The sequence below is a fragment of the Callorhinus ursinus genome, unplaced genomic scaffold (assembly GCF_003265705.2).
Source record: "Callorhinus ursinus isolate GAN/ISIS: 27379988/994484 unplaced genomic scaffold, GSC_fseal_2.0 scaffold55, whole genome shotgun sequence".
Lineage (NCBI taxonomy): Eukaryota > Metazoa > Chordata > Mammalia > Carnivora > Otariidae > Callorhinus > Callorhinus ursinus.
The window spans coordinates 2831697-2854919 of record NW_027397117.1 but is presented as its reverse complement, the minus strand read 5'-3'; the positions used below and the strand labels follow the sequence as shown (position 1 = coordinate 2854919).

General features: G+C 41.9%; 1 protein-coding gene and 1 pseudogene across 4 annotated transcripts in view; one reads left to right on the top strand and one right to left on the bottom strand.

Moving 5' to 3' along the window:
• BAZ1B (bromodomain adjacent to zinc finger domain 1B) overlaps positions 1 to 23223 on the top strand; it is a 71175-nt gene that overhangs the window by 43430 nt on the left and 4522 nt on the right. For all 4 annotated transcript variants that reach the window (XM_073884279.1, XM_025864546.2, XM_025864545.2 and 1 more), the window contains 7 exons: positions 3464 to 3569; positions 4296 to 4394; positions 7640 to 7817; positions 10609 to 10791; positions 17796 to 17943; positions 19000 to 19147; positions 20918 to 21027. In XM_073884279.1, the coding sequence (XP_073740380.1) occupies positions 3464 to 3569; positions 4296 to 4394; positions 7640 to 7817; positions 10609 to 10791; positions 17796 to 17943; positions 19000 to 19147; positions 20918 to 21027 (972 nt within the window). The remainder of the gene's footprint in view (positions 1 to 3463; positions 3570 to 4295; positions 4395 to 7639; positions 7818 to 10608; positions 10792 to 17795; positions 17944 to 18999; positions 19148 to 20917; positions 21028 to 23223) is intronic.
• LOC112817594 (small nucleolar RNA SNORA18) lies at positions 1122 to 1278 on the bottom strand (annotated as a pseudogene).

Genomic DNA, 23223 nt, shown 5'->3' with positions numbered 1-23223 from the left:
GACTGACGCGGGGCTCGATCCCAGAACCCTGAGATCATGATCTGAGCCAAAGGCAGATGCTTAACCATCTGAGCCACCCAGGTGCCCCCCCCCGCCCGGGTATTAGATTTTATATGAGTAGTCTTCAAACTTTGTTTCTTGGAAGTCTTTCTGTAGGTACCTTAATGGCTGGAATTGAGGTAAAGGGCTAAGAAGACAGTTACACATCTTTTTCCTCCACTTTCAGAATTTATTTATTCAGTATGTGCGGAGCATCTTGTGTGCTAACCAGGTTTTCATGTTTTGTGATACAAGATAGGAAACGACAGATAAGGTCCTCAGTGTCATTTAACTAAAATTCTAGTGACGGGGCAACACAGCAAATAACTAGCTAAAAATAAGTGACTGAGAAAGGGTCATAAAGGGGCACTGATGTTCTTTTTCTTGGCCTGGGTTCTGGTTACATGGGTGTGTTCGATTTGTAAAATAAATACAGAAGTATACTTTTATAAATGTGTATATATATTTTTTCTTGAGGGATATATGTACTTTGAACATTATGTGTAATATTTGCAACATTTATATGTGTAATATTTCAAGAAAGAAATGAAAAAAATTTTTAATTAAAAAGAAAATGGTCAGGTTAGGTTAGGTTTCATCAGCCTCAGCATTATTGACATTTTGGGTCAGATCTTTTTTTTTTTTTTTTTAAGTCAATAAATTTTTATTTAAGGAATTTTACATGTGATTCCTTCCACTGCCAGTCACCATAGTTCCTCCAAAGTCAGAATCATAATCTTCAAAATAGCCCTTTTAAAAAGAACTTGTTCAATCCACAGTTGTCACTGTCAGTCCAGAGTTCTTTCGGTTGGGCTTCTTCGATCTCCACTTGAATATGGACATACTTCAAAAACTCCCCACCTGTAATCTTGGGGATCCAGTGTCTTTACTTCAGGGCCCCGTTAGGGTCTGAGCCTGGATCTGCCTGGTTTTCAATTTCAAACACCCTCAAAATGTGAATGAGTTCAAATCCTGTTCACCCCTAAACCATCACACCTTAGAACTGTACAGATTGTTGGCATACGCCGATGCCTAAGATTTAAAAAAATTTGACTATTAGGTTTTTCAGAGTTTTAGCAGTTAAATGTCTTGTAGTTCTTTCCCACAGATCTAACACATAGTTCTGTGAATGAAGGAAACCACACATATACTCTATGAGGCGTTTCCAACTCTGTAGGGCTACATTTTTTTTTTTTTTTAAGGGTTGGGGAAAGGTAGAGGGGGAGAGAGAATCACAAGCAGGCTCCACACCCAGCATGGAACCCGACCCAGGGCTCAATCCCATGATTCTTGGATCATGACTTGAGCCAAAATCAAGAGTTGGACACTTAAGTGACTAAGCCACCCAGGCACCCACAGATAATTCTTTATAGTTGGGGATTGTCCTGTGCATTGTCTGATATTTAGCAGCATCCCTGGCCTCCACGGACTAGATGCTAATAGTGATAACCAAATGTGTCTGCAGACATTGCCACATGTCCCCTGGGAGGCAGCCTGGCTCCCTGTGGAGAACCACTGGGTTAAATGATCTGCAAGCTTCTAGCTGTACTTTTTTTTTTTTTTAAGATTTTATTTATTTGACAGAGACACAGAGGGAACACAAGCAGGGGGAATGGGAGAGGGAGAAGCAGGCTTCCTGCTGAGCAGGAAGCCCGATGCAGGGCTCAGTCCCAGGACCCTCGGATCGTGACCTGAGCCGAAGGCAGACGCTTAACTGACTGAGCCACCCCGGTGCCCCATAGCTCTGCTTTCTGTGACCTAATGAAAATTGCTTCTCAAATATTAGATCATTCTGTTTCTTTTTTTTAAAAGATTTTATATATTTATTTGACAGAGGCACAGCAAGAGAGGGAACACAAGCAGGGGGAATGGGAGAGGGAGAAGCAGGCTTCCTGCTGGAGCAGGGAGCCTGATGTGGGCCTCCATCCCAGGACCCTGAGATCATGACCTGAGCCGAAAGCAGACGCTTAACGACGAGCCACCCAGACGCCCAATCATTATGTTTCTTTAAGAAATTTTTTTAAAGCTTTCATTTTAAAGAAACTCCTAACCCATACTTAAAACTCACAAAATTGTTAAATAAGGAAATTAACCTGTAGCCCGAAGTTTCACAATTAAGGCCTTTTCTTTTTTCTTTTTCTTTTTTTTTTTTTTTAAGATTTTACTTACTTTTTGGCAGAGAGAGACAGCAAGAGCGGGAACATAAGCAGGGGGAGTGGGAGAGGGAGAAGCAGGCAGATGCCCAATGACTAAGCCACCCAGGCGCCCCAAGGCCTTTTCAAACTGTGTTAATAGTATTAAGTGTTAGATTGTAGCACTTTAGTAGAAAAATCTAGTTTTGGTAGACTTTGTAAATACCCACATGAAGGCAGTTATGTTTGAGAGCAGTAAATGTACAATCAGGATCTTTAGACCGGGGGGAGAGTTTCCAGCAGGAGGAGAGACTGATTTTCTGATGTTTTTCAGAAGCTTAATGGGCGTCCTTAGAAATTAGGTCTCCATAGTTCTAGCTCCCAAGAGAAAATGGGCATTCCATCCCTTCACTTCTAGTGCATCCTGGTGGGTATTGTTGCTTCATGTTCTCTCATTCCAGCATGGTAGGGTCTCTTCAAAATCACCTGACTCAGAAGGCTAATAGGGTGTTGTGTTTGTAGTGCAGGGAAAGTGCAACAGGTTAAAGGGGAGAGAATGGGAGCAGGGGACAGAACCAATTATAGTGTTAGGTGAGGCCTCACAGATTGCCTTAAGATCTATCTGTATTATGTCCTAGTAGTATATAGGAGCTGGCTTAGAAAAAAGTTCATCATGTTTGACGTTTTGAATCCTCCAGCGGTAAGTTTATACTAGTTTCTATGTTTACTTGTCCCTACTTAAGTACATCCACAAATAGGGGCACCTGGTTGGCTCAGTAGTTAGGCGTCTGCCTTTGTTTGGCTCAGGTCATGATCCCAGGGTCCTGGGATCGAGCCCCGCATTGGGCTCCCTGCTCTTTGGGAGGCCTGCTTCTCCCCTTCCCACTCCCCCTGCTTGTGTTCCCTCTCTGGCTGTCTCTCTCTCTGTCAAATAAATAAAATCTTAAAAAAAAAAAATACATCCACAAATAAATGCCTTTGTGCTAAGCCTCATGTACAAAGAGTAAATGGATTGTTTGCTTTGATATAGTTATTCAGTCGTCCTGCTCCATTCTAAGTTGTGATACTCTAAACTTTGAACTGTGCAACTGTTCAGCTGTATAGAGAGTAAGTATCCCAAATAATGTGCTCTGTGTAAGCTATTTAAGAGAAATTAACACCTGTTGTACACTGGATGTATTTAATAGGCAGCATCTGTGTTATTAGTTGTTGGATTTGGCACTGTCCTGCTTAGGTTTGAAACGAGGAATTGGGTATTTACTGTATTAACCTAATGTTTAAATTTTTTTTAGGTAAGAAAGCAAACCTAGGCAAAAATGCAAGCATGAACACACAACCTGGACCAGCAACAGAAGTTGCTGTGGAGACCACCATACCCAAACAAGGCCAGAATCTATGGTAATGTGAGCATTTATCGGGTTGCTCTTTCTTTTTCCTTTTTCATGTTAAGAAAATATTTAATATAGTGATACCAGTGATTATCTGTTAAGATCATTTTGTATGACTTTGATTTCTTGGTTATGTAAACTCATTGCTTTAAAAGCAGGCTTGATTTTGTTTGGTAAGAATATATTTGTTCCAAGCTTTGGAATTTTATTTCCCTGTTACAATGTAACTTTGTATATGTTCTGGGATAGATCTTACATTGCGTTGGAAGTGCTTTTCAGTCTGGGAATAGATTTAGGATTTTCATCTTTATTAATTAAAGAATATAAATTATATACATAGCCATTGATCTGCTTTTCTGGCAGTTCTCTTTTAAGCAGGGAACTAGGTTTTGAGAGTGTCCCTTTTATTTTGTGATTGCATTAACTGTTTTTCCTATGATTGCTTTGTTTACTGACCTTTCATTTTTTATTTTTGGATGCAAGTTTACTCTTTTAAGGTGTATGGACAAGTGTGTCAATTAACTTAATAAAATTTGTCTCGTATTTTAGTAGGAAACATTGGCTCTGGTATTCTAGGATAAAGTTAACAGTAGGCCTCATGGAAATAGTAAATTGTTTGTTCTACTTGTGAGCAAGTTTGGAATTTTCTTCTCCCAATTCCCACCAACAATCCTAGATCCCTTTCTTAGTATTTGATAAGTTTTCAGAGTTACTGATTCTGTGTTGCTCCTTGCAGGTTTTTATGTGATAGTCAGAAGGAACTGGATGAGTTGCTAAACTGCCTTCATCCTCAGGGAATAAGAGAAAGTCAACTTAAAGAGAGACTCGAGAAGAGGTAAGGATTTTCATCTTGTTCTCACAGCTTCTCTTCAGCATTAGATATTATAAATACCTTAGGGGTTATTTATCCATAAAAATGATAAAAGTACATTTTTAAAAAGTGTCTGTAACCTTTTTATGTTCTTATTCCCTGGTATTTTCTTGACTCATACATATTTGGAAAAGCATGTTTTTAAACCCTGTATATACAGCATAGCAGGATTGTTGATTAATGTGTGTCACGCACTGAACTGAGATCCTCGTTGTAGTTAGGCAGCCTTGCAGTTCCACAGCAGTTGGTATTCAGAGGTATTACCAGTATTCGAAATAGCCAGAAAATGAAAACAATCCAAATGTCCATCAGCGGTTGGATAGATAAACAAAATGTGGCATATCCAGCCACAGAAAGGAACAGAGTACTGCTATATGCTGTAGCTGCAGCAGGGCTGAAACTGAAAAACAGGCTGAATCAAAGAAGCTAGACAAAAGGACCATAATGTCTGATTCTATTTATTTATTTATTTATTATTATTTATTTGAGAGAGTGCAGAGAGAGCGCAAGAGTGAGCATGAGCGGGGTGTGGGGGGGCAAGGGGAGAGGGAGAAGGAGGCTCCCCACTGAGCAGGGAGCCCGATGTGGGTCTCGATCCCGGCTCACGGGTATGGGGTTTCTTCCTGGGGTGATGTAAGTTTTGGAATTAGGTAGTTTTGATGGTTCCACAACATAAAAATCACTGCAAATGTATGCTTTAAACTGGTGAGTTTAATGTTATGTGAATTGTATCTTTAAAAGCCTCCAAAACAAATACTGTCTACATCTAGATTTGCTAGTATCCTTCCTGTTCTAGCCATTGCTCTTGTCAAAGCCAGGGCATGGTTTTGGCTTAAGGCCACCTTTAGTATCTGACTGCATGCTTTCATAGTTGCATTTGGGTTTGAAGAAAGAAGAAATCATTCAGTACACAACTGCAACTTTTCCAGACTTTGTGAGTGATAATGGATGGGTACATGATACTAGTTTTAGTCCACTACTTAATGCATTTAATTAATGCATAAATTAATTAAAATTATATTCAGAATCACGGGCAAATTAAGAAAGACAAGGGAAAATGTCAAGTATACCCAACCACAAAGGAATATGGTTCTATGATGTTTCTTCTGTTTGGTTAAAATATTGGATTGTCAGGGTTAAAAACAAAACTTAGACTTTTTTTTGTTTGTTGAGCATTAAAAAAAACCCAAACACATACCTTGTTTTGCTGGTTTTGAACTTTTTAAAGGCTGTCAAGCATATGTAATATTTGAGACTTAATGTTCGTTAGCATTATTTTACTGAAGAGCCATCCACGTTTTGTTCTGTTGTTTTGTGTTTAATTGAAGTATAGTTGACATACAATATATGGGTGGTTTCAGGTTCCATCCATGATTTTTATAACCAAACTCTTATCATTTTTTCTTTCTATATCGTATTCTGGGAATTTGTGTACAATCTTTGTGATTCTACTTTATTTATCTGTTCTCTTGGTGGTGGTTATTTGGATTTCCTTTGGGGTAGCCAAGGGGAGAGGATAATGTATCACAGACCATTTGAAGTTCACATTTATAAAACAAATATATATGCTCTTTACAAGAAAATAAGTGATGAAGGATATAAATTACAGGGTGTGCACTCAGTTACTCACTTCAATAAAAAAGAATTTTTGGGGGTGCCTGGGTGGCTCAATCGGTTAAGTGGCTGCCTTCGGCTCAGGTCATGATCCTGGGGTCTTGGGATCGAGTCCCACGTCTGGCTCTCTGCTCAGCAGAGAGCCTGCTTCTCTCTCTCCCTCTGCCTGCCACTCTGCCTACTTGTGCTCTCTCTCTGTCAAATAAATAAAATCCTAGGGAAAAAAAGATTTTATTTATATTGAGAGAGAGCACAAGCCGGGTAAGGAGCAGAGGGAGAAGCAGACTCAAGCAGGATGAGGGGCAGAGGAAAAGGGAGAAGCAGACTCTCCGCTGAGCAGGGAGCCCACTGCGGGGCTCCATCCTGGGACTCCAGGATCATGACCCAAGCTGAATGCAGATGCTTAGCTGACTGAGCCACCCATGCGCTCCTCAATAAAAAAAGGAATTTAAAAACAAAATGATACTAGGCCAGTTGGAAACAGAGAAGTAAAGTTTTTTGTTCTATCCATTTAACATTTATAAAAATTAATCATATACTTAGCCACAAAAGCAGTCTCAACAGATTTTAAAAATAGAGTTTCAGGATACCTTTGATCAGATTGTGATAAAATCAGAAACAAATTCCTTAAAGATGTCCAAAAAGATCTTAACTGACAGTTAAATATATTCCTAGATGACATCAAAGAAGAAAATAAAGGGAATTGTAGAAAGCAAGGAAAGGGAAATCTTTGCAAGAAAACCTGTGGGACACAATGAAGTTGTATTCAGAGGAAAATAATATTGAAAATGCTTATTAGGAATGAAATGGGAACTTAGTATACTTCAACTGAGATGACCTTGAGCTCTAGTTTTCATTTTGTTGTAAGACGCCAACAGTGAGGGCACCAGGGTGGCTCAGTCCGTTAAGCGACTGCCTTCGGCTCAGGTCATGATCCTGGAGTCCCAGGATCGAGTCCCGCATCAGGCTCCCTGCTCTGCAGGGGAGTCTGCTTTCCCTCTGACCCTCCCCCATCTCATGCTGTCTCATTCTCTCTCTCTCAAATAAATAAATAAAATCTTCAAAAAAAAAAAAAGCAGCCAACAGTGAAGCCTACGGACTCGCCAGTCTATTGCTGGGACCTCAGCAGGTTAATCTTTAGTGTGAGAGTGAACACGAAGGTCCTTGTGTAGAAGGTCCTGTGCATTCCAGGCAGGTGATTTAAAGTTGTCTCAGGTTGGTAGCATTTCCTGGTAACTGACATGAGCAAGTGCCCGTTCTCTGGAGGAGCACAACTTCAAACCAGGCCTCAAAGAATTTCCACAGATAAAATCCCAAGAAACTCATGGTAAAAAGGTTAAAAAAATAATATGCAGACCAGGAACCATGAATGAGAGCTAGGTAAAGCAGGACACTTCAGGTACTAGGACTATGAAATAACTGAAAAAAAGAAGGGTGTTTTTCAAATGAATCAAGAATAAGAGAAATTTGAAAATTTGTACAAGAAACATGAAACTGAAGAAATCACCAAGGAGAGATGAAGATCTGAGTAAGTCTTCTAGAAATGAGACTTATCATTCAGAGTTTATTTTCCCTACCTGCCCCCAACTTTTCAGGTACCAGGACATCATTCATTCTATTCATCTGGCCCGGAAGCCTAATTTGGGTCTAAAATCCTGTGATGGCAACCAGGAGCTTTTAAACTTTCTTCGTAGTGATCTCATTGAAGTTGCAACAAGATTACAAAAGGGGGGACTTGGTTATGTGGAAGAAACATCGGAATTTGAAGCTCGGGTAAGAACCATAAGCAAACACCCTTAGGAGATCTGTTATTCATGGAAACTCAGTTTGGAATTATTCCCTGATATTGTTCTTGACTTGCCCAGATGACCCTGGAAATCATGTGTGGGTTTGTTTTTGAAAGGCTTGTGGAACCAAAAATTCTCCATTTGATATTTTTCCATTGATATCCAGAAAAATCTAATCATTGGCTTAGATCCTTTGTTCAAAAAGAGCTTTTCTGGTTTTGTTTTTTTAAGTTTTTTTTTTTAAAGATTTTATTTATTTATTTGAGAGAGTGAGCATGAGCCGGGGGGAGGGGCAAGGGAAAGGGAGAAGCAGACTCCCCACTGATCAGGGAGCCCATCGCGCAGGGCTGATCCCAGGACACTGAGATCATGACCTGAGCCGAAGTCAGACGCTTAATGGACTGAGCCACCCAGGTGCCCCTAAGATTTTACTTTTAAGTACTCTCTACATCCAGTGAAGGGCTTGAACCCCCAACCCCAAGAACAAGAGTCGCATGCTCCACTGACTGAGCCAGCCAGGCACCCCAAAAAGTGATTTTCTACTAAGTTGAATGAAAACTGGTCCTGGAGTCACAGAACTGAAACATTATTTAACATATCTATAATATTCCCATGTGATTGATGCCTGTTTTGTCCGTCCTTTATACTGATCAGCTCAGTAGGGTTATGCTTAATGTTGGGTAGCACTCATGCTGGTAAATGGGTACATTTCAAGGCCTGTTTAGAGTCCTGTCACTGCTCAGAAAGACCCTCACATGGTGTAGATGAACCAATTCAGGAGACCCCATGTTCCACATGAGATAGATTTAGATATCACAGCAGGAGAGAAGATTGAAAAATACTGTCATCAGAAAATACTAAAATGCTTTTTACTGATTTTAAATAATAAAATCCACGTAACTCCAAAGATACTAATAATTGTGGGTTTTTTCAAATTATTCGTATGTGTTACAGCGTGTGTGTTAGTCATGTGTTTTTTTGAGCAGTTGCATCTTTTTTTTCTCAATTTGTAAGTACATTCCATTTCTTTACGTCTTTATATCGCTTTGGGGTACATAAAATAACCCATGGAGTTGATAGGATAAATCTTTTACTATAAGACTTTTGTATTTTTATTTCTTTGCTATTAGAATTAGCAGATTATATATACATCTTATATATGTAGCTTTCTCATTCTCCCTTTTTTTAATTTTTATTTTTTTAAGTAATCTCAGTACCCACTGTGGGGCTCAAACTCACAATCCTGAGATCCAGAGTCACGTGCTCTACCAACTTAGCCAGCCAGGCACCCCCAGCCTTTTTTTAAATTAGTCTGGTTATCTCTGTCAAATAAATAAATAAAATCTAAAGAAAGGGGGGGGCGCCTGGGTGGTTCAGCCGTTAAGCGTTTACCTTTGGCTTGGGTCGTGATCTCAGGATCCTGGGATCAAGCTCCGCATCGGGCTCCCTGCTCTGTGGGAAGCCTGCTTCTCCCTCTCCCACTCCCCCTGCTTGTGTTCCCTCTATTGCTCTGTTTCTGTCAAGTAAGTAAAATCTAAAAAAGAAAAAAAAATTAGTCTGGTTATGAATTCATGGTCCATTTTGTGGGAAAAAGGATTTAAATATCTTTATTGTTCTAATGATTTTTTTTTAAAGATTTTTTATTTATTTATTTGACAGAGAGACAACGAGAGAGGGAACACAAGCAGGGGGAGTGGGAAAGGGAGAAGCAGGCTTCCTGTGGAGCAGGGAGCCTGAGGCGGGGCTCAATCCCAGGACTCTGGGATCATGACCTGAGCCGAAGGCAGACGCTTAACAACTGAGCCACCCAGGCGCCCCTGTTCTAGTGATTTTTTAAAGAATTATTCAACACTAAATATTTTACCAGTTTCAAATACGATATTTACTTTTTTGTTTATTTAGCAAATATTTGTCAGTTGCCTACTTTGTGCCAAACCCAGGCTTACACCTTGCTAACATTGGATTATCATCATTCTTTGTTTTTCTTTGTAGTTATAAAGTGGTATTTTTTAAATTGACGTTTTGCATGACTGAGAAGGTAGCGTCCACTCAGGAGTGTGACTTGGATCAAAATGATTTTGCTTCTGTCCTTATCCGTAAAGTAAAGTGAGGCTTAGATGACACCAAGTATGGAAAGCATATTACCTGGCTTATAGTTTGTAAGCCAGTGGGTCAGTAAATGTTTATTTTCCTTCTCAGTTTTCTTTGCCCTGAGACTGTAGTTTGCACATAGTGAACACCCAGTTGCTGAGTGAGTGAATGAGCTCCCCAACTTCCTTAAGTAGAGCAAGTTTCAGCATCCCATAGGTCCCATTGCTGGGTAAATGGAGGTAGTCAGCTGCTTTTAAATGTATAAACCACCCATTGAAACTGAGGACCAAGGCAAATTCATGTTGTGTGACCCATTTGGGGCCCAGATTGATTTGAATTTAGTCAAGGATAGTCTCCTTTTTTTTTTTCTTTTAAGCAGACAGCATGCGTTATTTTGAGTAAATGTAGAATTTTACTACCACATGTGGGGAGGGGTTAGCTTCAGTAAAAGGCCTTTACCCCCTAGGAAAACCCCCAGTGAAGTTGCTTTTGGATAAACTTTCCCAGTGACACTGAAACTGGTGGGGAGCTGCCACTGAACATGCTTAAAATTAGCTTCCCCCCACAACCCACATCAAGTAAGAGTAGTACACAGAGATGACCGGAGTCAGGGTGTGGGGAAGGGAGGATAGTCTCCTGTCATCTTGGCCTTTCATTCATTCTGTTGTTTCCGTCATTTCCTGTAGGTGATCTCATTAGAGAAACTGAAGGATTTTGGTGAGTGTGTTATTGCCCTACAAGCCAGTGTCATAAAGAAGTTTCTCCAAGGCTTCATGGCTCCCAAGCAAAAGAGAAGAAAACTCCAAAGTGAAGATTCGGTAAAGACGGAAGAGGTGGATGAAGAGAAGAAACTGGCAGAGGAAGCAAAGGTATTTTGTTCGTGAAGATGCAGTTTCGTAACTGTAGGAGAGTGGATCTGATTTTAAAATAGTCTAACCCAGTGCTTTACCTCCTGTAAAGCACTGTTCCCTGAGCCAGTGTTCCATTTTTCTCAACTTTTGCTAAATGTTGTGGCTTTCAAACTCTTCTGTGGAGCACAGTTGGATAAGGTCTCAGAGTGCTCCCATCCCCTTTTACCAGGGCTGTGATTGATTTTTAAAAGGTGATAGCGGTTTTTAAATTGTTAAAAATGATGGTAAAATACACATAAGGAACAATGTAGTATCTTAACCATTTTTATGTTCTGTGTTAAGTACATTCACAGTGTTGTGCACCTATCACCACCATCCATCTCCAGAACCTTATCTTCCCAAACTGAAACTATGCCCACTAAAGACTACACTACCCATTTGGCTGTGCCCTCAACCCCCATTTTCTTTCTGTGTCTATGGATTCAGCTACTCTGAGTATTATTACATAGAAGTGGAATCACAATATCTGTCCTTTTTTATTTTATTTTATTTTATTTATTTATTTGACAGAGACACAGCGAGAGGGGGAACACAAGCAGGGGGAGTGGGAGAGGGAGAAGCAGGCTTCTTGCCAAGCAGGAAGCCTGATCTGGGACTTGATCCCAGGACCCTGGGATCATGACCTGAGCCGAAGGCAGATGCTTAACGACTGAGCCACCCAGGCACCCACAGTATCTGTCCTTTTGTGACTGGTTTATTTAACTTAGCATAATGCTTTCCTTTTTTAAAAAAACATAATGAATTATTTGTTTCAGGGGCAAGGTCTGTGATTCATCAGTCTTAGACAATTCACAGCGCTCACCATAGCATATACCCTCCCCAGTGTCCATCACCCAGCCACCCCATCCCTCCCACGCCCTCCACTCCAGCAATCCTCAGTTTGTTTCCTGAGATTAAGAGTCTCTTAATGGATTATAGCATAATGTTTTTTCAAAGCTCATCTATGTTGTGTTATGTGCCAGAATTTCCCTTTAAGACTGAGTAATACTCCATTCTGTGTATATACCACATTCTGTATCCATCTGGAGATACACTCATTTCCACTTTTTGCTCTTGTGGGTATGCTGCTGTGGACTTGAAGAGCTTGTTTGGAGCCTCTAGCCGGGGAGTGCAGCTGTATACCCTTGACCGAAGGATCCTGATCTGTCGGAGAAGGTTGTCCTCTATGGCCAGGTGCACGGCCTCAGGAGGGCCGCACAGTGAGCGAGGGAGGAGACAGCCATCTAACCAGCCACACCAGCCAGTCATCCTGGAGAACAGTGGGATGACAGATAGTGCAGCCAGATGGCCCTCACGTCTGGTAATGCTGCTGGGAACATGGGCATACAACTGTCTATTCCAGTTCTTCCAGTTCTTTCGACTATATACCTAGAAGTTGAAGAGCTACATCATATAGTAATTCCGTTTCACTTTTTCAAGAACTGCCAGCTTTCAAAAACTGCTGTTTTCCACAGCCTTGTACCATTTTACACGCCCTCTGGTGGTGCACAGGGTTTTCATTTCTCCACATCCTTGCCAATGCCTCTTACGTTCTGTTTCTGTGTTTGCAGTCATCCTGATGGGTGTGAAGTGATAGCTCGTGGTTTTGATTTGCATTTCCCTAATAATTAGTGATGAACAATGTACTTGTTGGCCATTTGTCTTCTTTGGGGAAATGTGTCTTTGAGTCCTTTAGCTGTCTTTTAATTGGATTATGTATCTTTTGTCATTGAGTTATGTAGGTTCTTCATATGTTCTGGCTATTAATCCTTTATTAGATGTATGATTTGCAAATATATTCTCCCATCCTGTGAGCTGCCTTTTCATTCTCTTGATGCCATCCTATGATGCACAAAAGTTTTCAGGTTTGATGAAGTTTACCTTATCTGTTTTTTCTTCTGTTGCTTCTGCTGTCGGTGTCATATCCAGGAGATCATTGCCAAATTCAGCGTCACAAATCCAGTTTCCTTCCCCTCTGTTTTCTTCTACAGGTCTTAGAATTTTAGCTTTTACATTTAAATCTTTGATCCATTTTGAATTATTATTTGTAGACTTAAGGTTTAAGTTCAGTTTTTTGCATGTGGATATCCAGTTTTCTGGTTTAAGTTTTAAAAGTAACATGCTCGTTGTAAGTAAATCCAGTGTGAGAGGTAAGTAAAATATGAAAGAACTCCCATCCTAGTTTTGCTCCCCAGGATTATCTGTCTTCAGTAGTTTGGTGTGTTTTCTATATGCACATGAAGATAGTTTTATTGGAATTTTACAGAGTGGAATCATCTGCGTCATGTTCTGCAGTCTCTGTCCATCAACATATTCTATCTGTCTCCCCGCTTTCAGTCCATTATAGATCTACGTGATACCGTGTTTTCTCAGTGCCTTAATTCCTTACTGACGAACTTTACGTCGTCTCTGGTTTGTCTTTATTAGAATAGTTAGCAGCTCCATTTTTTCTGTTTTGTCTATTAGCTTTCTACTTAAGATTACTTAGAAAGAAAAGAATTTGAAACCACTACATTAAGGGAAACGTCCCAGGCATTATCCCATAGAATACTTCCCTTTGTGTTTGATTTCTCTCTCCCCCTTCTTTTCACAACCAGCTGGTAAAGACTTGTCTTGGGCAGTCCTGTGGTGGGTCCGGAGGTTGTAGTGATGAGTAGAAGCCAGAAGTCCTTGCCCTCCAGGAGTCCCGTTGGAGTGGGAGGGATGGTTGTGGTGGAGTGACAGGTCCTGACGAAAAAGCACAGGACTCAGGCTACCTGTGAGGGACACCTAGGGCAAAGTAGGGAAAACTCCCCAGAGGAGCAGTTGTGTCAGCTGGGGTTTGAAGAATAAATAGGAGTTAATCCAGTCATGGAAGGGGGCATAGGCCTGGTTGGATTGAACTGAAATTGGCTTTCTCCTCTTTGACAGTTGCTCCTTATTTTGCCCTCTTGAGTTTACATAGAATGAGTTTACCCTCTAACCTCAGGTATTTGTACACCGTGTCAAGTTTCCCCGTTTCTTCCCAAGGCCAGGGGGATGCATGATGAAGGGAGAGTCCTTCTGGGTGGGAGGGTAAGTGGAATGGAGAACTAAGATTCAGTTAGATCAAGGTCTGTTCATGTCAGTATCTTTCTGGGATTGGGTTTTCACTTCCTGTGTGCCCCTTATAATGGCTACATAGCATGTAGGTCACCTTCCAGGTAAAGTCTAAGACATTAGTTTATAGTCTCTTCTGCTGAGTCTCTTCTCATTAGGTATCAGTTTTAGCCTTGCCAAGTACTGCATGGGTTTTGTTTTTAATTCTGTCCAGAGGAGTCTCTTTCTTGACGTGATCTTTCCTTGACATTTCCTTACCAGTAACATTTTCTTCTCGTTGGGAAGTAGTGGCTGTAAATTCTTAAATTCTTTTTTACTACTCCTCCCCATAGCAAAGTAACTTCTTTTTAGCTTGTCATATGAGACTTCATTCTTAGTTTTGATTGGGGAGGAAAATTTGAGCACTGCAGATTTAACCTTGGGGCCCAGACACATAGTACACAAATGGAAAGCATGGAAGAGTTTCTTGGAAAATCAATTAGGTTGCCTATTAAGTAGTTCAACAATGTTCTCCATTAAAATGGCATTATGCCCTGCCTGCAGTTTCTGACCAAAGGTCAGCTTTGCCACAGCTCTGAAATTTTCCACTGTTCTTTGCTTTGAAGGTTTCCACTTAGCCCAGGCCAGCGTTTTTCGGCGGGCACTAGGTGGTTGCGTGAGTTAGTTAATATTAGTCTTTAGTATGGGTTTCAGTTTCCTTACTTACAAAAGTAGATTGTTTCTCGAATCCCCTTTTGTAATAGTCCTGATGATTTCAAAATTTAATATTTCATTTTTTTTGTCTTAAGTGGGAAAGACCTTGTATAATTTGGCAAAATCCTCAGTTCTGTTAGGCTCTCTGTTTACTTTGGATGCATTTGTCCTGACAACCTGATTATCTGATTTTCCATTTTAAATGTTCTTTTGTGGAAGAAGCCTTGTACTGTCCTTGCAAGATAGGATGTTGCCTTTTTACTGTTAGTAAAGGGATTAATATAGACTTTGCATATAAGCTGGCTTCTCTTTGATTCTGTTACACCCACTTCTACCTAGGGACCACCTTTATTTAAACATGATAGAGAATTTGAAATTTTCATTAGAATAATGTGTTTAGCCTCCCAGCAGCATTGTGAGACACAGGATTTTACCAGATACCACCAGTGTTGAACGTCAAAACTTAGTTGCCACTGTTCATCTGTTCCTAAAAACTGTGTCTTTAAAAAACAAAACAAAAAAAACCAGTGTCTTTGAATATTGTATGGGGTTTTTGTTTTAATGTGCTGGACTGTTTGGAATTTTTTTCCCAATGGTAGGAAACCAAGATGGTCTTTCAAATCTTGAGTGCCTAATGTTTTTCCTTCAAAATTAGAGGTTGGTTGGAATCTAGGCTGGTCTAGGTGGATAACTGTGGGTTTAACAGGATGCTAGTGATTATCCGGTATCTGTAATGTCAAGAGCATTGGTATTGGGGATCTGGAGATGTGAAGGAGATCTAGTCCCAAATTGCTATGAGACCTTGGGCAAAAATAATATACGAAGGTTATACAAATGTTCATAGCAGTATTATTTATGATAGCCAAAAAAATGGAAACAGCCAAGGTGTCCATCAACTGATGAATGGGTAAACAAAACGTGATTGATTGATCCATACAATGGAAAAATATTCAGCAATTAAAATGGAATAAAGTACTATTCCATGCTACTATGTGGATGGCCCTAGAAAAATTATGCTCCAAGAAGCCACACGTTATATATAAAATGTCCAGAAGAAATGGACCAAAAGTAGATTAGTGGTTGCCTAGGGCTGGGGAAGTGGTAGTTTCGGGTGGGGAATAGGGAGTGACTACTAGCGGGGCTACAAGGTTTCTTTTTGGGGTGATGAAAATGTTCTCATTAAGATTTATGTTAATAGTTGTACAGCTCTGCAAATATATGTAAAACCATTATTTTCTTCACAAGTGAACTTAACATATAAATTATATCTCAATCTGTATTAAAATTAGGTTAAGTTTATTCCTAAGATCTTTCAGGGTTTTTTTTTTTTTTTTTTAAAAGATTTATTTATTAGAGAGAGTGAGTGTGGAGGGAGGGGCAGAGGGAGAGAGAATCTGAAGCCGACTCTGCGCTGATCCTGACCTGGGCTTGATCTCATGACCCTGAGATCATGACCTGAGCTGAAACCAAGAGTTGAACGCTTAACCTACTAAGCCCCCCAGGTGCCCCAGGTTGTTGTTGTTGTTGTTGTTGTTGTTGTTGTTTTTAATGAGGCCAGATGCCCTATTGAGTGCTCAAATCTTAAAATTTATAGGAAATAAGTAAAAGGCAGTACTGTCTGCTGATAGGACTTTTTCCTGACTACTTGTGTGCATCTGAGTGTCCACTAGAGGACAGCAAAGCCCATTTTAGCCATTTTCAGCCTGTTCCCAGTAGGTACTCTTTTTAGGGGCTGAACCTAAAATTCTTAAATTTATATTCCACGGGCGCCTGGGTGGCTCAGTCGTTAAGTGTCTGCCTTTGGCTCAGGTCATGATCCCAGGGTCCTGGGATCAAAACCCCGCATCGGGCTCAGTGCTCGGCGGGAGGCCTGCTTCTCCCTCTCCCACTCCCCCTGCTTATGTTCCCTCTCTCGCTATGTCTCTGTCAAAAAATAAAATCTTAAAAAAAAATTTATATTCCATTGACAGGATGTTGGTTGTTAGCGCAGTAAGAGGACCTGTGTGATGGCATATGTCAGCTCTCCACTGCCCTTCGGGAGAAGGTCAGCGAGGCAAGCTGTGGTTGTGGACCTCCCAGTTTACGGAGGAGCTCTGAGTGGGGAGGAAAGCAGCTGTGCTGTATTTTGAGGACAGTTGTTGAAATAGCTGCAGTGGAGATTGGAGTAAGGAATGGGCCAGATTCCACTAGAGCTTCAGCAGCTTCTCATTTTTGTTGTGTTTATATTACGTATTCTTGTTATTTATGAAATTAAACACACAGGGCTCTCTGTGGTTCTGTTTCCATAAGAAAGAGAAAGGGCAGCCTTTGTTCCCCTCTCTCAACCCTCCCACCACAGCTTCAGAAGTAGCTCAACTACAGACAGGCATTTGTCTGTGCAGATGCTTACCTAATCATTTAGGCAAGAAATACTTTGAAGACCTAAAAAAACACATTTGACTTAATGAAACAGTAATACAAATAAGTGAATTATCCTAAAATGGCATTTCTGTTTTTCCTTAGAATGTCTGTTTTATAAGAGTGAGTGTTGTGTTTTATCATTGAAATTCCTGATTATATTTTCCCCCATCCTAAGTGTGCTTTTCCTGGGTAATTCTGAATTAATTTGCATTTTCTGATGATGGGAGGAGGCAGTGTCTATTAAGCGGAGAGTAACTGCCCAGAAAGAAGTCAGCCCTGACCCTCTGAAATTTTCACTTAGTTAGAAGTTGGTGATAAAGTCAAGAAGAATGCTTTGTATCAGTACTTAATATTTTTAAGTGTTGTTGAATGCTATATAGATAGTATTTACTGTAATATCCAGGCCCTGTAATCTGGGATTGTGGCAGATAATGCAGAGACCCATCATCTTAATTAACCAAAGTTGTGTTAGCTCAGGACGCAGTTGCACGCTAGCATTTCCGTAAGTGTTAAATGATACTGAATTTTTAAGTGGATTTCACTGGAAGAGACGGGTCTCTGATCATCCCATACCCCTGCCTTAATTCTCTGTGTAAGCTTTGGCAAGTTTTTTCATTCTTCAGAGCCTTGATTTCTGCTGTAAAATAAATGGGTGAGGGTGGAGAATCTCTAGGAGGTAAACGTACTCAGCATTCTCTCGCCTCTTCTGTTCCTAGTGCTCTCAGTGCATACTCTGTCAGTGTTATGTGAAAAATCTACATGTCATGTCCTTGAGGTCATTGTAATGCTGACCTGGTTTGGTCTCTGTTTAGGTTGCATCTGCTCTGGAAAAATGGAAGACAGCAATCCGTGAAGCTCAGACTTTTTCCAGGATGCATGTCCTACTTGGGATGCTTGATGCCTGTATCAAGTGGGATATGTCAGCAGAAAATGCTCGATGCAAAGTTTGTCGAAAGAAAGGTATATTTAGATCGGTGTTACTTATCTGAGTGTAGCAGGGACTAGGATTTCCCATTCCAAAGATAATTTCCTCCGCTGAAGAATTCTGTGCACACAACTTTGAAGTATAGTGGGACAGATTTTACCTTCCTCTGGAGGTCTGTAAAATGCTACTCTTTTAAATAACATGACAGTAAATCAGAGCAAGCCCTTTGTTCCTCAAGTTTGAGTATAAGAGCAGTTTATCTCTCCAGTCTTTAAATTTTCCACAGGGAACACATTAACCTAAAATTTTAAATCTCTTATCATCTCCCGGAGTTTTTAGTCCTCCACGAAGTAAGACGTCTGTCAGCAGAGGGCAGTATTTGCACACTGGGAGGAATACTTCGGTTTGGGCCCTCTGGCACTGAGTCCTACAGAGCAAGGCTTTTGGGACTCTTTAATGGTCACAGCTTTCAGAGCCCGTGTGAAAGGAACTTCATGACTAATAGCCCTCAAGCGATTGACTTCTCAGTGGCTAACATTATTTTGTGAAGTAGGTTAGGATTTAATTCCCAAGGGTAGAAAGACCTGTGAAAAATCTATCAGTTGCTCTAAATGCTGTTTCAGAATGAAGGAGAGAGAAGTGATCATGTCAGATTGGTTCCGTGCATTTTTGACACTGAGTGTTTTAAGAGAACCATATCAGATAGGAGTTGGGAAGTGTTGGGGGTTGAGGAAGAGGGTGGGCAGGAAATGTAAGACTTCATGCGGGATTCATGTCTCAGTGGGAGATGAACAGCCACCTTTCCTACTATGACTTGGTTTTTGCTGCTACTTTGTAAATGTTTTAACTGTCCTCCCTAGGCCGAGCTAGATTTGGGGATATAAGTCAGAAGACCTGAGTCTTAAATTACCAGTAGCCTAGTTTATGCTACATTTCTTATCAGAAATGACTGTACTTAAAAAGAAAGTGATAACACTACGCTAGACTGTCTGCTCCCCCATGCTGTTAATCGAGGCTGAGTGGCTCTTTGTTAGAGTTCGCGGACCATTGCCGTGCTCCCAACAATGCTGCACAAGTTTTTCTCCTTGCAGGTGAGGATGACAAACTGATCTTGTGTGATGAATGTAATAAAGCCTTCCACCTGTTCTGTCTGAGGCCAGCCCTCTACGAGGTCCCAGACGGCGAGTGGCAGTGCCCTGCTTGCCAGCCTGCGACCGCCAGGCGCAACTCCCGTGGCAGGTGAGAATTTCTTCTCTCAAAACAAATAAGTGAAATGGCCGTTACAGTTAAGCTTTAGTTACTCAAACGGAATGATTCTAAGGAGTTTTAAGTTCATTTTTGCGTACGGAGCCTGATCATCGGGGTTACTTAAGTAGGAGCTCAGAGGGCTCTGATTTCATTTTAGCTTGATGTTGACATTCCTGGTTTTCACTACCAGACATGTCCTGTATCTTCTGGATCATACCTTCTCAGTTAACAGTTTATCTCCCTTTGCCTTAACGCTTCTACTTTGCCATCTTCTGAATTACTTCTGCAACCACCCCCTGCTCAGAGTCCTGAAACTCCTGACCTTCCTTACCCATACCTGTTGTTTTCCTTCTTTATCATGATTAGAACTCTGGGGTCAACTTGAACATCTTCCTCTCCCTCTGCTTCCATGCTCAGTTCATTTACGTCAGTTCTGTGTCCACACATCTCCTGAGTCAGTCTCCTGCTGCACCTCTCCGTGGTCTCTGCTGTCGGTTGACTCTCTTCCATCTCTCCTCTGAACTCCTTCGGTGGCTTCTCAACTCCTTACCTCATGTTTTGCCCCTCCTGTTCATCCAGCTTTGGTGTGGGTACCAGAATGGTTTATGTAAGGCATAAAGATAAGTTCGTGTCACTATCCTAAAACTTAAGTCTTTCCATTGCCTCTAGAATAAAGTCCAAACTCCCTGGCCTGATTTTTGAGACTCTTTTACAGTACTGGTCTATGTTTTTATGAGCCCTTATTCCCATGTTGTGTGCTCGGTGCAGGCTGTTGACTGGGTATCCTTGCCTGCTGGGCTTTCCTCCTCGCTGGGAATATTCCCTCTCCCCAGAACTGAGGGAACTGACTACAGCCTGTCTAAAAGATGTTGTTTTTATATTCTTAGGGTTAATTCTTCCTCTCTGTGTTCCAACCAAGCGTCCAATCTCTCAGTCTTTTGGTGCATCTTGCCTCTATGGTTAGTCTTAACGTGTGACTGTCTCTCCCCGAGATTGTTGGTACCCTGAGGGTAGAGGTGGTGCTTTGTTTTTCACCCTGATCCCAATAAGGCCTTGTAAAGAGGATATGCCTTTTATTTGACAAGTTAATACCATTGTTTTCCACATTGCAGTTTGAGGTGGTGAAAGGACAGCTTATAGGTGCTCTGGCTTGGTCTCCGAGAGGGCAGAGCTGTTTGACCCTGACCGCATCTAACAGCGTTACTCAGTTATTTCTCACTCCGCTCCCACCGCACTTAGAGCCAAGTAAGGCACACTTACCCTGACATGGCGGGGCTTTGGACCACCTGTTCGGAGCTGGGATTACCATTGCTTTGATGTTACGGTCATCTGCAAGCTGTTCCACCCCTAGAGGGGGACCGTCAAGGTGGAGTAACACCTGTCCGGGCTGTTTATCCTTTCAGTCCACCCCAGAGTTGGGAACAGCTTTTAATATCTGAAATGTTATATTATCTTGAGATAATTTCTTGAGAAAAAAGGAATGAATCGGTTTTGTATTGTTTTATGTGAGGAGAGGTGGGGTTGTATTTTGGTCTTGATTTCTGTTGCTATTGGTGTCTTATCCGAAGCATTTGGGGCCTGTTGGAGGAGGCCCGCTTGGGCTTCCGTGCTGTTGCCCATGTCCTAGCCTCGATTCGGGCTCCCTGCCCTCAGTCATCGCATCTGCCCGGTCTGTGAAGAGGATCCCCGTGGGACTTTGTTCGTTCTTAGGACCACTTTGGCCTAGACCCGCGTTCCCTACATATGTTTCCCTCCCCACAGAAATTACACCGAAGAGTCTGCCTCTGAGGACAGTGAAGATGATGAGAGCGAGGACGAGGAGGAGGAGGAGGAGGAGGAGGAGGAGGATTATGAGGTGGCTGGTCTGCGATGTAAGTACTCAGCTTGCCCTTGTAGTCGACCTCACGGTTTCCCAAGCTGCCCTGGGAAAGACTGGGCTGGCAGTAGCCACCCACCCACCCGGCAGTGCCGTCGGGCCCTCATCTTTCTCTCACATGTTTTGGCTGTGGGGTGACTCCACTGCCGTGGTTTTTGAAGGGATTTTCAAGGTGCCATGTAACCACCTTCCTAGTGGGAGTTGGATGGCTTGGTCTTAAGATCATCAGCCCTCTGTAGGTCCATTTGGTCCGACATTTAGTGGAATTCGAGGCTCCAGGTGTGTTTATGACGAGTCTGCTGGTTCGAGCCTCTCAGTGTGTGGGGACAGTGGGGACCATGGGTGAGGAAGGCCTAGGCTCACTGTCCTCTCCTAACAGTGGTTTGTGCTGTGCTGCACTGTTGCTTTCAGAGAAGTGAGTTTTCCTCTGGTCACGTGATTTTCTTATCATAGTGGGCAGGGATCTAGCTTCGCTAGTTTGAAAAGAGAAGACTAGTTTTTTCATGGCTTAGGGTGGTTGGTTGTTAGGAAGGTTCAGATCTGTTTTTCACTAGATGCCAGTGGGGGGTTTTGGGGGGGACTCTTCCGTTACACTTAACCACATTGACTCACTCTCTAACAGCCATTCTTCATGAGGCATTTTCATGTTTAAACCTAAAGCTCTGCAGTCTAGCCTTTTACAGCCTCCTCCAGGGGTATATATATCCAAAATATACCCTTCCTAGTAGATTAGTAGAATAAGAGACCACAGATTGGGACACCTGGGTGGCTCAGTCAGTTAAGCGACTGCCTTCGGCTCAGGTCATGATCCTGGAGTCCCGGGATCGAGTCCTGCATCGGGCTCCCCACTCGGGGAGGAGCCTGCTTCTCCCTCTAACCCTCCCCCCTCTCATGTACTCTCTCTCTCTCTCTCTCTCATTCTCACTCTCTCAAAATAAATAAATAAATCTTAAAAAAAAAACAGAAAGGCTGTAACTTTAAAAAAAAAAAAAGAGAGAGACCACAGATCAAGACTTTGGTGAGCTTTTGAAGAGATGGTACAGTTCCCAAGATCACAGCACTCTGAGTGTTTAGACCTTGGTATAGGAGTCTGAGAAGATGCTTGGCATGACCAGTTTCACAGGAGGGGTGCTGCTAAAACCTGAGGAGTTTGGGTGTGTACTCCTGTCCCCATCTTTCCAATCTTGCAGGGCTCTCATTTGGGATACCTTAATTTCTCTCATTCCTACAGAGCTCCTTTTGTTTGTTCACTAGGCATGATTTCCCAGTTGTCCAGGGTCAGGACACAAGTAGTCCCTTAACCCCAGATTATGAAGAGACGTCGTCTGCTAGCTGGAGAATATGATTGGGACGCAGGGTTGTCAGGGAATAGATTCTGAATGTGACAGTGTACTCATTTTGTTTATTTTCAGAGTAGTGATAGCTTTCCACTTGCAAGTTACTGTTTTCTTTCCAAAAAATTGTTCTGTCCAGCTTTCTAGGGTCTTACCTGCCAAAGGGATCTGGGAAGTATTGGTATCTGAGAGCCCTTTGTCTGTTCCACCTTTTAGGCCACGAAAGATGTGTTCCCTAGTTCCCAACTCAAGGCCCTGGGTTGGTGGCTGTCTCTAGCATTTTGAGTTTCATCCTTGGTGTCAGTTTCTTATTCTTTCTTCCAAGCCTGGTCTTGAGCTTAGAGTTTTTTTTTTTTTTTTTAATGTTTTATTTATTTATTCATGAGAGAGAGAGAGAGAGGCAGAGGGAGAAGCGGGCTCCCTGATGCGGGGCTCGATCCCAGGACCCCGGGATCATGACCTGAGCCGAAGGCAGACGCTTAGCCATCTGAGCCACCCAGGTGCCCCTTGAGCTTAGAGATCTTAAAATAGCCAGTGAAGCGTTATCAGGGTCTAGAAGTAGAATATGAAACATTGTTTATTGATTCTTTGTGTCATTGGCTCTGTATACCCTCATCTCTGTCCAAATGTCACCTCCCTTCTTTGAAGGGAAAATGTGTTCAGTGGAGAAGCTCTGAGCTAATCCTAATGGAGCATCACTCCGAGGACGTATTGAGAAATAGTGGTTTGTCTGACATCGAGCACCTGTTGTCAACCTGAGACACGGGTCATCTTGGGGTCCTTTGTATTCCTAATTCTCCCTTTGGGGGTCCTGGGCAGGGCTCTTATGGAAGTGGCCTGGCCCGTTGTCTGTGGTT